This window comes from Macrobrachium rosenbergii, chromosome 5 (genome assembly GCF_040412425.1).
Source record: "Macrobrachium rosenbergii isolate ZJJX-2024 chromosome 5, ASM4041242v1, whole genome shotgun sequence".
In the NCBI taxonomy this organism is placed as follows: Eukaryota; Metazoa; Arthropoda; class Malacostraca; order Decapoda; family Palaemonidae; genus Macrobrachium; species Macrobrachium rosenbergii.
The window spans coordinates 37,379,774-37,396,223 of NC_089745.1; the positions used below are offsets into that span (position 1 = coordinate 37,379,774).

Genomic DNA, 16,450 nt, shown 5'->3' on the forward strand with positions numbered 1-16,450 from the left:
TGTGGAATAGCTTGCCTAGTGCTGTTGTGGAATCTTCTGATCTCCAAATATTTAAGCCAGAAGCAATTTCATTCCTGCTGTCTGCTGACGTCTCCTGAAGTTAAGGTTTATTAGTTTTATTTTCTATTTCCTCATATTTATTTGACTATCACCTTTTTCTGTAGATTGTTGGCTGATTTCTGTTTGGAGCCCTCTTGGGTTTATATAGTCTGTTGACTCTGCCCATAAGGGTTTTCAGCCGAAGATTTGTTTATTCATATTCCAGGATATATAATGAAACTTTCAACTCGTATGTTGGTTATGTGAGATACTGTGCTCGCCATTTCTCCAGATACAAAAATATAATCTTACAAAGACATTCTCTCTCTCTCTCTCTCTCTCTCTCTCTCTCTCTCTCTCTCTCTCTCTCTCTCTCTCTCTCTCTCTCTCTCTCTCCATATGTTAGTATGAACAATTGCAGACATAACCCCCACCCTTAAAGATTAAAAATTAAATTTTCCAGCGTTACTGAATGGAAGACCTTATTAGTGTTTCTTGCAAATCTTTAATAGAAAGGGAAAATTGAATATCATAAAACTTGAATGGCAGGTAAGCTAAAACAGTAGAGATTTCATGTTTTCGAGTGGATTTGCTTTCCACCATTTTCCGAATTACATTTAGTAATAATTTTTCACATTATACTTTGATAAGAGAACACGTTTTGTTCTTGTGGACCGTCATGAATTCCAGTTGATCGCTAAAGGTCGCCACCTATTACACACGAAATTATTCACGGTGAGAAGACTCAATAACGGATGATTCGGTGAGGGCCTGTCCCGAAGCAACACAGACACGAACTCAAGAGTGAAAGTTCCATCACGTGAAAACATAATGAGGCGTCGGAGAAACAATGTTTTGGAGTAAATTTGACTATTTCTTTTTTTTTATTATCAAATATATTCAAATTGGCCTAAAGCGTTCAAATTTTGAAATATATGAGACCTGCTGAGGTGGAATAAATATGGAATTAAGATGAAAGCTTCAGTCTCTTGAGATCTTCAATGAAACGATGTGTTCTGAAGTAATGCAGGCTCTCAGTTGCCTGACTTTAGAGAGAGAGAGAGAGAGAGAGAGAGAGAGGAGTGTTTAATATAAGTAGGCGAGCTTTCGCAGAATCGAATCCTTATAAATAAAAAGGAATACTAAACTTAAATGATATTATAAAATACAGAACAAAATATAAGTATGTAAAAAGCAGATATGTATTGAAATAAAAAGCAGTTGTGGTATATTTCAGAAATATTAAGTGTGTATTTCTTTAAAGCCGAACTACTGAATCCAAAATCCTGCCATTTTTATACCGAAGGGAGTGAAATACTATCTGAGAATGGAGATTCTTAAATTACTTCCCCACGGGCAAGTCATTTCTTATAATTTGAATTGTAAATCAACATTGTGCGTTATTTCACCACCCAAATCTCCAAACCATAGTTGTTTCAGAAATATGTCAGATTATAGGATGTTTTCGTGTGGAAGTTTTTATATTTGTTTATTGTGAAAATTTTTTCATATACACTAACTTCTGAATATGTGTTTTTGTTTATTCTAGACACACACGTGTTGAAGCCACTTATCCGATAATCTCTCTTTTGCAGGACATCTGGAGACCAGATTCTTTCTTCAAGAATGCCAAAGCCGTCACTTTTCAAGAGATGACCATCCCGAACCATTATATCTGGCTGTATCAAGATAATACCATCCTTTACATGGTCAAGTAAGTACTGTATATGATTTTTTTTTTATCATTCAAATGTCATTTGTTATAAAATTTAGGCGTTTTGATAGTTTCGAGATAAATCATTGCTAAATGGTCGTAACTTTCTGACTTTTGCTAATTTTTTCTGTACTTTTTCCAATTATAGATTAACAATTATTTTCCTACTAGACGTTTATTATCGATTCAGAATCTCTCTCTCTCTCTCTCTCTCTCTCTCTCTCTCTCTCTCTCTCTCTCTCTCTCTCTCTCTCTCTCTGATTGTCCAAATGCGAAATTTTTGTTTTCTGCAAAACTCTCCTTAGCTGTAACTAAGCTGAACGTTCATTAGGAACGTCGATGTTCATCATGCATATAAAGAATGGAGTCTTCCACGAGCCATCAAGAAACCTTGAGTGTATTTGACATAGCCTTTCAACATACTGTATCGGAGAACTATGGATCGATGCCAACAATAAGATTGCATCCACCAGATCGACCCTCTTGCACAGAGGGGCAACCAAGAATAATGTAAAATTAGCTGTGGGACTGTTATGAAGAAGAGATAGTTTAAAGGGCCTGCTTTGCCCTCCTCTCCTTTTCCCTTCGAAGGGGAGAAATAGGAAGATAAAATGGAAAAGCCGGAGGATGTGGAGGTGTAGAAAAGGATTGGAGTTGGGAGGAGTAGGGGCGGTGAAATGGAGACCCTAACCAACAAGTCAAGTTTACCCTTCTTCTAATCCTCTTCTCGTTGGTTTCGGTCTTTGCATTTGGGATGCGGTTTTGTGACGGGCAGATGCCAGCCTCCGTATGCGGGTATGGGAGAGGAGGAAGAAGAAATGCGATAAAGGGAGAGCATGTGCGAATATAATATAGGTGTATACAGAAAGAGGTTGATAGACTTTTCAGGCATTGTTTGAGTCTGTTTTGCAGTAATTGTTTATGAAAGTAGTAAAATTTTAACACTTTTTTTATCTGTCTCCGGCGTATGCGTCATCAGTCGGGTCAAAGTTTTATATTTTGATCAATGTCGGCAGTAATGTGTTAGGTGTTATTCATCCACGGAATGGGAAATAAATGTTACGAATATTGCTTTAGTTGTTGAAAAAAAATTCACATGCACAAATTACTCTCGTGGCTGTGTGTTTGTATCGATTCCAAAGTGCCGTATTTTGACGTTCATATTGAGAAATAACTTCTAACTTTTACTACCTTAAACCCTGTGGAGCTAAATTCTCTCTAATAATGATGAGGATTTGAATGTTAGATACATAAAAATATTCACATTCCTGTCAAATACCGGAACGATTTTGCTCTCTCTCTCTCTCTCTCTCTCTCTCTCTCTCTCTCTCTCTCTCTCTCTCTCTCTCTCATATACATACACACATATTCTTCAGGCTACGGGATTTTGGGGATTCTGCAATATTATTTAACTGAACCACAATCGATAAATTTGATGATACACATTTTTGAGTATTCATTACGGAAGAAATTTTTGTTTTGTTTTGTGGGTGATGTTAAGATATTTATTAAGAAATGGGTAGAAACGTTTAGAATAGTTTACGAACTTTAAGGGACAGTTGCACGTATTGTTAAGATTTGTTTTAAAAACAAGATTTGCGGCTGAAAATCATCTGCATATTAATTGAAAAGAACAAGCGTGAAATAACTGTAGTATAATTAGAGGTTAAAATCCCTGTAGCTTCTAGTTGAAAAAAAAAATACTTAAAACATATGGGCATGCGATAACATATGTTAACAGGTCTGATCACCCTGGGACTGGGAGAGAACTACTGTTTTAGTCAAAATAAAGATCGTAAAAAACCGCACACCTGTTAGGATGCCCGAAATATTTGATGCCTTTCATCCGGAATTAATGGAGGGTCCAGAATATTTCCTTCCTGGAATTCAAGATATGCTTGGTACCATTCCAGTATGGCGGCATTTACATTACTTCCAATTAAAAAAAACTAGCAACTCAGCTTGGAAGTTTACAACAGAATTCGAATTATAAGTGTATCAGTTCACCATTTATTTTACTGTATTGATGACGTCATATCTAAAGAGAACAGACTTCTCACCACGACCTGATAAGTTTTACTTCTGACTTGGAAACTCGTAGGTAGGTCAATTTTCAAGTTATCCCCGTGACACAGTAACAACAATGTTATGTTTGTCGGTGTCTTGCAAATGGAATAGACTGCTTTTAGTTTTTGAAGACAAAACTTTTCATTATAAACCTTTACTTTTTTTAAGTCCCAGAATAACAATGGTTTTAATTTTTGTATCTCCCAAAATGTTTTTTATGTTTTGTCTCAAAAGATTTAGATTCTTTAGAGACACATTCCTTACATTTGTTTTGTGGAAGACTTCTACCTAGCTTTTATTCAATATAAATTTGACATTTGCAGTATATCTCTTTAGAAACATAAGATTTTACTCATTTTTTCCTTATTTTTAATCATTGGGAGAGGTAGTTTCATTAGTGAGGTTGATTGATACACAATGAACGTGCTTGAGTTAACTTTTATAATTAGTGAATTTTTTTTTACCGACCTTCTCATTTCAGTAGTGTTTTAGAGTACTCGTGCATATTTAGGTTATTGGTGATATTTTGCAGTTTATCAATAACGATAATTATTTTTTCAGCATTGATTATTTCTTAAACAATCATGCATATAATTAGTTCAGTGCTTGGGGACACAGCCAAACGAAGTTTTTAACCAGCCTGATTTTTTGTTTGTAAGAAACTTAAAAATTTCCTTTCACCTCTCGAACGCCCGTCCCCCTTTGTTGTTTATCACAGAATTTTTATTTGTCAGTTATTCCTTTCTCCCTTTATTTATCGTAATAAAGACAAAAAATTCAAGCATGCTTTCTGTGACCTAACACTTTGGTCTTATTATGGAACGCTTAGGTCAAGTTGTTTCGGCTCGGACTCACTCGTGGTTTTGCTATTTTCGTATGGATAAAATTTGAGCCAAATGACGGTTGCCTGAGCAGTAGTCATTTTTCCTGTGAAATGGCTTTTACAGTAGAACAATTTTTTTCTTCAAATAATTTTAGATGTTAATTACGATCCTTGCATGTAATGAAATAAAACCTAGGTAAAATGTTTGTATTCTTAATTAAATTAAATGAGCTCATAAAAACTGTAAGTTTCTAGTTTTTAAGGAAACTGTTTGAATATGCTATAAGAAATGCTGGAGGCTGAAAAAGTTCCATTCTGATCTAGACTGAAGGCAATGAATAGTGGAGTCTGGCTATATCAAACCCTGAGCAAATAAGGGCACCAAAATAGATTGAACCCGTGCGATATCAGGGACATCTTTTTTCGACGAAATCCCACAACATCTCTGTTATTAATACAGATAACCCAGTTCTTTCCTGACCCTCTCTCTCTCTCTCTCTCTCTCTCTCTCTCTCTCTCTCTCTCTCTCTCTCTCTCTCTCTCTCTCTCTCTCTCTCAATTCGCCCTTCTTCCATCCAACCCCAAGTCTTTCATATCAAAGACTGGTTTGAAAGGGGATATCTCAAGATATTAGTATTTGCTTTGAGGATAAACCCCCGTGTCTTGGCGTAGGAGATCTAGGAGAGGAGGGAGTAGGGTAGGAAGGGAGAGGTACAACCTGGCAACACAATACGTCTCTCGCTTGCAGATACGGAGCGCTTTGGTCAACTTCTCAGAAGGGACACTGAGGGGTTTTACCAGCGAAATCCAGAGGTCTTGTGCCTGTAATGTTATCGTTGTTATTCTCTTTTTTTCTGTTTTTCTCACTGGCCTCGTGGCGCAGTGGCAAGGGCCCTAAGCTCAGAAACTGAATGACCAGTTTCGATTCTCGAATCGGGACGGGGAAGGACGTTAAGGGCGAGTTCTCTAAAATCCTGTGTGCCTCCACTGACCTAGTCAGTGAATTGGGTACCCAATCGGTAGTCGACCGTTGTGGGTTGCAGTTTCAGTGGGGGAGAGAGCGTGAGAAAAGGGAGCGTACTCACTACTCCTTCTAAATGTATATCATCACAACAGGAGGGCCTAATTTCCTTAGCAATCCTCTTTCAACGGAGGGGAACCATTTCCTAAGGTACTCTCTCCCTCTTTCCCTACAGAAATGAGATTAATGAACCAATGTCTTTTCCAAGGAAAATCCAATTTGACTTGAAAACCCTCGTGAATATTAATGATTGTATTATTTTAGATTTGCTTTTGTCAGCAAAAGTACATTATAAAAGCCTCCTCTGGATTTCGAGTCTCATCACTTTCTTATATTAACTTCTAATGATACTTGGTGAATTGAATAAAAGAACCTTTTGTGACCCGGTTAAAAATTTTCTCTCAACTCTAGTTGCGAAATTTGGACTAAGAGTGAGATACTTTAGAGCATTTGTCAGATTAGATATGCATCGCTTGTTCAACAGTGTCTTTCATTTGCATAGAATATCAACTTGTTGCAGAAATGGGCAGTTGGGTCATTTTGCTATTTTAATTTTTGCCGAAATAACATAAAATTATATGATGATAAATGTTTTAAGTGTCTCTTTCCCATATGTGCGGCAACAGTGTGGCGTTTAAGATAGTTTTCTTAAAGTGAATAAACGTTCAGAGCTTTATGTATGTACGAGTATATATATATGTACATGGTAAACAACCGTAATTAAAGTGCATTAAGTCGCACATTAAAATCCAGTGGTGATACTATAAACGGTACCGTCTTGGGTTCCACAGGCTACCTCTTTTTATACAGTATGCTCGAGTGTAAGTTGAACTCTATGGAATTAGCGCACCATATTTAACTTACAAGTACAATTCCTATTTGGTGAATGTTAAAAGCACCGATCTTGGATTGGTAAGGGATTACGTTCAGGGATTTTATAATTTTAATTGGTTTTCGAAGTGTTAAATGCCTCTTCACATACCGTGTTTGGAGTGCTGTCAAGAACAGAGTATAATATTTTCCTGCTTATGCATTAATCGTTTCTTTGAAAATTTAATTTTACCATAAAGATACCTCTCATTGAAAGGGTCAGTTTAAAGGAAGTGTAAACTCTTTTCCCAACTAGTTAAAGCACTCATTGAAACCGTTCCTCTGGAGGAGAGTAACAACTGCGGTGCTGCTTCTGTGGCACGCTTAGAGGGCACTAAAGGTTTAATCCAGCTGCACTGCTTTCTGCCTTTTGCCCTCCAACCTTTTTTTCTTTAGGCTCTTCGTACTTAGCTGACTAATTTTTTAACTCTGCCTAGCTGCAATTTCCAACTCTAATTAAGCTGAAATTCTTTGTCGAACTCTCTGAGAGTGGCAGTAATAATAATAATAATAATAATAATAATAATAATAATAATAATAATAATAATAATAATAATAATAATAATAATAATAATAATAATAAGCGGGTTTGGAGACCGCATTCTTCCATGAAGACTAAGTAATTAGCCCCCAAAAGTTCCTTTTCCCTACAAATTACATTCTTATTTGTTCCAAAGTCTTTCTAACCTTTGCTAAGTTTCTGCAAAGTCCAAACCTAAACAGATAATCTGAAAGAAAAAATTCCCTCCTTATCTGAGATAATAATAGTAAAGATGAGAATAATAACCTCGTTATCAGAGGTAATATTTGCCAATAATAATTCACACTATCAGTACTGAAAATAACCTCTTCCTTTGTTGTTGTTTTTTTATTTAATTTCCACCTGGTACCGTTATTTGGAGCTCAGATATAAGAATGAAATAGATGTGAATGCATTGCAGGAGTTGTATTTTGTTTGCGCTTTTATTAATAGATTTTTCTTTCTTTCACGGAAGTCATAAGGAGTTAATAAAGGTGTCCATTATCATTTCTTATAATATATATATATATATATATGTATGTGTATCTAAATTCCATGCACGAACGACTTACATATGTGCATACATATATTTGTCTGAATCCCAAAACTTTCCTCCTTTCCCTTCATATTTCTCTACCGAAGAAAAACATAATTTTCCATCCGCATCAACAATATTATCGGTGAATGGGGCTTGTAAATAAAACCGCGGGAAACTGACTGACCGTAGAGAATGGATGGATAAACCATTGGGAAGTGGATATCTTCTGGCGGGGGGGCGAGAACTCCCATCAGTTGTGATGGATGGACGGAACCCATCCAGCGCAGTTGGAGGGCATAAATCAGCCTCTGGAAAGGGCGGAGTTAGCGATGGACTGGTTACGGGGGGTGTCGAACTTTAGTATGGCCTAGTCGATCTCCCGAGGTCTGAGACGCCACTACTTGAGGGGCTTCAAGTTCCAGTTTTATTCAGTGTTTTTTTCTCGTCTTGTTATGGACTATTGCATGTCCTCATATTTGTTTTGCATTTTGGTCTTTGTCTGGGCCCTTATTGCTCTCGCCATGTGATATTCTTGCTCCGATTTATAAGCTAGTTATATGTCATAAAGATCAGAGGAAAATCGCCCAGTTTCAATCACCTGATATTTATTAAGTTACACTTGATAATGATCATAGGCACGTGCCTGCATTACTAAACCTACATCGATAGATCCCACACAAGAATAAATCCATTAGGCTTCCCTGAAAATATTGTTATGGGTAGCTTCATTATCACCTCCAACGTCAGGGAGAAGGCGTACCGAACATTTTATTCCATACTTACAGACAAAGAAGTAGAAAAAAGAAAGAAAAAGAGACATGAAAGAAGCGACAACGAGGGACTCCACCTGAGAGTAGTATGTTTGTCAAAGTCTATGAACTAAATTTCAGAAAACATGTTGCGACATAACTCAAATATCGCCTGCGATTTACCATGTTTTTTGGATCATTCGGGACTGACGGATGGTTTCAAGTAAAGAAACCATACAAGATTAACGTCTTTCTTGTGACTGAAAGCTACTTCCTTTCTATTACTGGGAACACTTTTGAAGCTTAATCAATATAATATGGCCGTTCCAGAAATGGTCAGAGGTTACAAATATGTTAATGCGTACCGTACAATTCATAGATAGATTTTATACATATGACTGCAAACAGGCGCGAGGGAATTTTCTATGTATATCTTTCTCCCTTAAAAATAGTCCTCCTAAAAGGACAACACATTAGTCATATCATATATTATATTTTCAGTTGTAGTGATTCAGCTCGCTGAGATTCGTCTTTTTTGGTAGTTAGGACAATAATATGAATTACAGAAAATACTTTTGCCCTTCGTGAAAACCTTGTGGGACTGCGCATAAACCATTATGTCTTAGGAAACTACCGGAATCCTAAGAATCTTTTTTATATCTTAAACAGTGCTAACTATCCTAGGAAGGTGTGTGCCCTGTCCTCAGAACTTGTGGCCAGAATCTTAATAACCAATAAAGTGTCCAAAAAATTTGACACAATTCCTGGTGTCACTTTAATTATTTTCTTAACCTCTCGTTTACAACTCAGTGACACCTGATTGTGCAATACCTTGAGACAATATTCACACATGCCTTCTCTTCTCTTTCTGCGCTTTTTACAGCGCTGTCACAATAATGTGTCTCATTAGTTTTTTCTCCCAAACCAAGATATTTCTTTCACTTCTTAGGTAATTATTCCTCCTGTGTCCCTGACCTTTATTTTGTTCATACTCCTCAACTTCTGAAACTTTAAAAAGTGTTAGTGTTAGCTTAGACGCATGATATCGATTCATCATGCAGATGCGGTCTTACGAATCACTTTCATTTCATTATTATTCCTTTCTTCTTCATGACTCCGAAATTATTTCACATAATTCGCTTTTTCCTCTGTTGAGTAAATCATTAATCACCTTTGAAGTATTTTTGTTTTAAAACAGAATAACTCCTTATTTTCATTCCATGTCAATTTTATCTTCTTGGTTTAGGTTCTGATTAGATTTCAGAATTAGTGATTTACTGTCTGCTGCCCATATTTTTATTTCGCGTTTCCTTCGGCTTATTCGTTACTTCGCACTTGTATGTACTTGTGTCCATGATCTTCCTTAAGGTAGAAAATGCCGGCTCGAGAGTTGGTAACGTCATACATTACTTGGTACTGAAAAAGCATTTTAATACATTTTTTCAAAGATATTCCAGATTATAATAGGCTACAGGAGACAGCCGGGATCTCTTAAAAGTTGCTTGGAGATTGTTTTTTATATGTTTTTTTATTTTGATGGTCATTAAGTCTTCACCCAGATTTTTGACAAACATAAACAAACAGAATGATTAAAGAAAGGGATGACAGTAAAATGATGCATAGACCAGCAGAAAAGTTAACAAAAAATACTTTTTTATATTATTATTATTATTATTATTATTATTATTATTATTATTATTATTATTATTATTATTATTATTATTATTATTATATTTTTGTCAGCAGCTTTGCAAGAACTTTTTACGGCGTTTGTCATTTTCTTCCATTCCTGAGAGAGAGAGAGAGAGAGAGAGAGAGAGAGAGAGAGAGAGAGAGAGAGAGAATTAAAACAATGTAACGGGAAATAAATACGCTTTGTATTTGCTTCCTGTGTTTGTTTACAAGAACTTCCCTCTTTGGGGCACAAAACCTCGAGAACAAGAGGGTGAAATAGGTGAAACAAGCCATCGCACTCCTAAAGGAATGAGAGTGAAGCGTGGAATCGGGGAAACAAGGAAAGGCGGATAGACATGCTGGTATATACAAATTGTAGTGAAGGGCTGCCCTTGGACATAAAGGGTTTCGAAACTGGGAGATTTCTCTAGAATGAAATGTTTTAAAATGTAGGTATAGGCGAAAGACCGATTGGTTTTTATTTTTCATTAAATATTAAGAATCACCTCAACACACACACACACACACACACACACACACGCACACCTTCCTTCCTTAATCGTCACTACTTCAAAGATTACGTTAACATTCATATTTGAGAGTAATTTGGAATATTGAAGTTGAATAAGTATAGCAAATACTGATAAGTATTTGATTTTTATTTTTGTTATACATTGCCTGCTAGGAAACATAATTGTACTTTTTAATGACTTGTCTTCAATCACGGTTCAAATATTAAGCCCAATAAGAATTTGTGGGAATAATTTCGCGTAAATTAGTTGTCTCATTTTTTTATAGAAATGTGATGAAGTTCTGTTATACTGGCATGTCTCCCAGACGCTAGATGAGGTAGCTAACTCTCTCTCTCTCTCTCTCTCTCTCTCTCTCTCTCTCTCTCTCTCTCTCTCTCTCTCTCTCTCTCTCTGTATGTATATATATATGTATATATATATATATATATATATATATATATATATATATAAAATTATATATTATATATAATATTTGTGTGTATATATATGAGAGAGAGAGAGAGAGAGAGAGAGAGAGAGAGAGAGAGAGAGAGAGAGAGAGAGTTAGCTAACTCATCTGGTTAATCATTTAGCGTCTGGGAGACATGCCAGTATAACAGAACTTCATCTCATTGCCATAAAAAATGAGGCAACTAAATTACGTGAAACTATTCCCAAAAATTCTTACTAGGGTTTTATATATATATATATATATATATATATATATATATATATATATATATATATATATATATATATATATATACACATATATATACATAAATATATATATGAGTATGTATATATATATATATATATATATATATATATATATATATATATATATATATATATATATATATATATATATATATATAAGGGCTGACTGACTTTGCTCAGGTCGTCGCGGGAGTTGTCATCAAGGGAAACTTTGATGGTGACTTGGACAGTACTGATTGACGTAGTTTCCAGACTATGTTGAAATTGAATTCTTCGACTAGAGACGTCAGGAACATGGCCGTGGAAAGGCAATGCTATTTCTTTATAATACTCTGACCCTAAGAAAGGTTACGTAAAAATGGAATTTTACTTCTGCAGATGGCTCTGCATTCATTAAATTCTTTCGGTGTTCCCCTCAGACTTTTGTTTTTGAGACTGAATATTTTTTTAACTGTTTTATCCGTGCGCCTAGGTTTATTCCTGTCTGAAGTGATTTCATATCTGCTGCTTAATGGAATAAATCATATCGGTAGTCACCTGCAATCTTGCATTCTTGTACAAAATTTAATTAGGTAGTTATATAAACATTCTGTTAAGAACATAATAAATCTTTTATAAATTTCTAATTGTTATGAAGCGTCAGTGTATTGTCTTACTTTCAGCCAGTGAATCAATATCCTTAATTCATTTTTGCGGCAAACTCCAATTTCATGTACATTTTTCTTCCGTACTCTATTTTCTCGTAATAAACTCGGAGCGTTGGAGGAATTTGTTAATGGTTTGATCCTAAAAATCCTAAAAGTCACATCTCAGCCGCAGATTAAGTTGTTAGTGGGGATTTTTGCTCAAGTTGATTGAACTCTAATTGCCGAACTTTAATTTCTTTCCGTGTTTAATTGGTAAGTCCAGCAGAATATTTGTTTTATTATTATATTATTATTTTCTTATGCTTCCTTGATTCACCTTTTCTTTCGTACCCTGGATACTTTGCTCTTCCTTCCGCTTGCCTGCCTATCTGCTTCAGTGTCTAGCCTCCATTACCCTAACATTGGAGTCTATAACATTTCATGAACCTCAGTGCAGGCTGAGGATAAAATAGTATAATGTCTTCATTCACTTCACCCCCAAACTGAAAACACTATTGTACCAAGGCCAGTAATCGTATTAAAGCAGGACCATCCCTCCCCTTTTAGCTTATGAAGGTGCTCCTAATGACCAAAGCCTCACCTCACAAACCTCTAATTGGTATTCGGATAAGTTCGTTACTGACTCCCTTTTACGAGTTAAGGCAGGATCCTCTACCTTCGTTTGTTGCATATGCAACAACTTTTATAGCCTTCGTTGCATGAATCACGTGGTTCCTTTAACTCACTTTTTTCTGGTGTCCTCTTTGCCAAACGTATCCTTGTTTGGAAAGCAGAAGGGTGCCACGTGACTCTGCTTGGCTGCTAAGTGGAGGGAGATCAGAAGTGAACTCATCGTCTGATCTCTTCTTGCACTGATAGGTGGTCAGTTTGCAAAGGGCAAGTTGTGTGAAATGACTTTCTCGATTGTAATTAATGTCGTCTTAGATACTCTGCTGTCGCCTCCTTGTGAATTATACATACAGAGTCAACTAAAGGGAATCTGGCACTTTGGTGAATCAAACTTTGTTTATTCATTGTAAAAGCTTTGCAGGAAATAGACAATCTCTCTCTCTCTCTCTCTCTCTCTCTCTCTCTCTCTCTCTCTCTCTCTCTCTCTCTCTCTCTCTCTCTCTCTCAATAGAAATCACGGTGTCAATAAACATCATTTAGCCTGTATGTTTGAGTGAAAAGTTATTCGTATAAAGTTCGTAACACTGTCATAAAGTTATGCATGTTAGTGTCTTATGCTTTCCTAAACTAGCATTATCTGCAGTTTATGTATCACTCAGGAAGTCACATGAATCCTTTTAAGCTGTCAACATTGTTAATTGAAATCTTAACGAAATAAAATTGTGTTCCGCTTTGAATTTAGTTCTGTTCCCATTACAGACCCAATTCGAGGAACACGGAAGAATTCAAAGTTTCGTTTATAGAAGTTAAGTATATGAGCCGATCATAACCTTATATTTCTGTCGCAATTTATCTTCGGAGTAACATCATAATTCTACGTTCAACTAGAGTAACTCAGGCAGGCCCATTGGCTGTGAAGAGTAATGCCTGAAATACTTTTTTTTTTTGTAGAAAGTGAAGACAGACATGGAATATGAACAAGCTGAAATTAATCGCATAGTAATTCATGTTACTAAGAATAAATCCCACACAGGTATGTAAGGCCTGCTCTAAGGAAAAACTTACTATAAAACATCGTTAGTATTTTCATTAGGTAACATAGTCTTCCTAACTACGCAATATTGAAAGAAATAATACGAAGAACGACGTTTTAATCCAGACAAGAGAGTTCAAAGGACCACTAAACTGAAACGGCGCTGTAATTGTTTTGGATCCTTTGAATTCTAACAAATTCCAGTCCACCCTGCCTTGGATTCTGTCCAGATTGGCACAGGTAACTCGGAGAAAGTTCAAGTGGGGCTCGGATGTGTTTCAAACGTTGGACGACAAGAAAACGAATAATACCAGAGACGTAGAAATGGGAAAGGGGTAAAACGGAGAAACTATATATCGCCAAGACAAAGCGGAGAAAGGGTAAAGACAAGTCAGAAGCAACCCACCCCATCTCCCACCCTCATGGTGAGGTATTACTTGTAAGAATACAACCTCCACAAACGAAACTGAATACCAGTTTACAGACAGGAATGCAGTTTACGAAACCGCATCCCTAATTTTCGTTTCAGTACCCTTCACCCTTTTCCGTGAAAGCAGTAGCTAAGAAAACATGACTACGGTGTCTTTTTACTTTCCATTTTAGTTTTCTGTAAAAGAAAACCATTGTCTGTCCGTCCGCATTTTTCCTATCCGCCCTCAGATCTTAAAAGTCACTGAGGCTAGAGGGCTGCAAATTGGTATGTAGATCATTCACCCTCCAGTCTGCAAACATACCAAAGTGCAGCCCTCTAGCCTCAGTTTTTATTTTAAGTTATAGTTAACCATAATCGTGCGTCTGGCAGCGACATAGGACATACCACCACCAGGCCGTGGTTAAAGTTTCATGGACCCCGGCTCATACAGCATTTTACCGAGACCACCGAAAGATAGATTTATTTTCGGTGGCCATGATTGTAAGCTGTACAGAGAACTCGATTGGGCCGAAGAAACTTCGGCGCATTTTTTACTTGTTTTATTTAGTGGCCGCGGCCTCTCTTTAACGCCAAAAGTTATGTGGATTACTCATTGTCAGTTTGAAATCCAAAACTGAGTTAAATAAGCATGTGTTTTCCCATCTCAGGCTGAGTGATAAAGCAAACTCAGAGACGTTTCTCTTTTGATTTCCTTTGCTTTAACAGAAATGGCCTCAGGTGTACGAATTCCTTTTAATTCAGATTGGAAGATCTCGCCTTCTAAAGAAGTTCCTTACGACAAGCTTCATGTCGTATCCTCTGTGATCTTCATGTTTCTTCTTTAATTCATTTGATTTATTCAAGTTTATTCCAAAGAAAACTCTCAGAGAGAGAGCGGGTTCGTCTGGAGATGGAAGGAATTCGGAATGATGCAACCACGTGCATTATCAAGAGGGCAAAAATCCGATTTTCCATGAATATCCACAATGTTAGTTTGTGTCCTGAATTGCGCTCTCATAAAACCAGTCCGTGCTTTCACGCGGTACACAGCCGCAAGCACGCCATCAAAAGGCAGCGTTTTTCCTTTCTCTCTTTACGATTATTATCCATGTGTGTCCTCTCACACATTATGATCTTTTCTTTTTTTTTTGAAATGGCGCTCTTCCATTGCTTTCCATTTTTATTCTTTTATTCTCTTCGCACCCCGTTCTTCCGTGTCTTTCCTCCTAGCTTGCTGTCTACAGCTTTATTTTATTTCCCAGGATTTTATTCAACGTTATTGTCTTTCTCTTTTATACGTTCTCTCGTTTTGCCTCCCTATGCCAAAGTGAGAAATGTTAGTCTAGTCCAAGTTTGATGTTTAAACTTTACTCTCAAATTTTACGTTTTTGTAGATTTCATGCATAACTTTCGAAAAAGCTTAATTCGTTGACCAACATTCAGTTAAATTTTGTGCAGTTGGCAATCAAATGGCTGAGATTAAAACCTCTGTAATTAGGACAAGGTAGACAAGAGGTATTCGCCGTGATACATACTCCACGGTCTTTAAGCTTAGGACCTTGGTTATTAAAAAAAATTGAGGACCGAACTTTGCTCTTCGTCGGCGGAGATGCTTTTGGGTGTGAGGTCCCCTTAGGGTTTCAATATTTTGTCCTCTTAGAGACTTTAAAAACTGAAAAGAATCCCATAAGGGTTGCTTGTCTAGGTCCTCTGAAATTTTGTCCTTTTAATTCGACTTCTGTCTTCAAAAGTCATATCTTTGTGGTCGTTATTTTATTTTTTTTAAGAGGAATAATCCTTATTGCATTATTTACATTTGTAGTATACTTAACCTTTCCTCAAAGAAAATTAGTCACTTTTGGAATGACGCGTCCTCTCTCTCTCTCTCTCTCTCTCTCTCTCTCTCTCTCTCTCTCTCTCTCTCTCACATACACACACACACACCTTCGTGAAACGGAATAAAATTTGTGGATCTGTTAGTTCTGATAATGATTTTGCTTTTGGACAAAATTTTAACCATTATATATTTGGTTCCTGAAAAATTTTTTGGAGAATTAAAAAGGATTTGAATTTAATCCTTTCTGCGATTTATGTTAAGACCAAACTATGAATATTTTTCACACATATATATATCATATATATATATATATATATATATATATATATATATATATATATATATATATATATATATATATATATATATATATACATGTGTGCATGCTTTAGTGTGTATAGGCAGGTTGAATTGGACGTGGACCATTAAAACCCATTGTGCCTTCGATGACCCAAGAGGTAATTTATGTACATGGCAGTTGGTCAAGTATGGAGGGTGGCAGCCAAGGAAAGGAAAAGCTAATGTTTGTATCGTACCCCAAAACAAAACTTGCCCGAACTGGTGGTTTATACCGATCTATTTAACTATCTGTGTATCTGTCTATATGGAAATATGTATATACGTATCTATAAATTTATATAAATATATATATACGTATGTATATA

General features: G+C 36.3%; 1 protein-coding gene across 1 annotated transcript in view; it reads left to right on the top strand.

Annotated features, from left to right (window-relative positions):
• The window catches only part of LOC136838665 (glycine receptor subunit alpha-4-like), an 825,852-nt gene that overhangs the window by 652,135 nt on the left and 157,267 nt on the right, over positions 1-16,450 (top strand). The window contains exon 11 of the mRNA XM_067104011.1: positions 1,635-1,753. Within this exon, the coding sequence (XP_066960112.1) occupies positions 1,635-1,753 (119 nt within the window). The remainder of the gene's footprint in view (positions 1-1,634; positions 1,754-16,450) is intronic.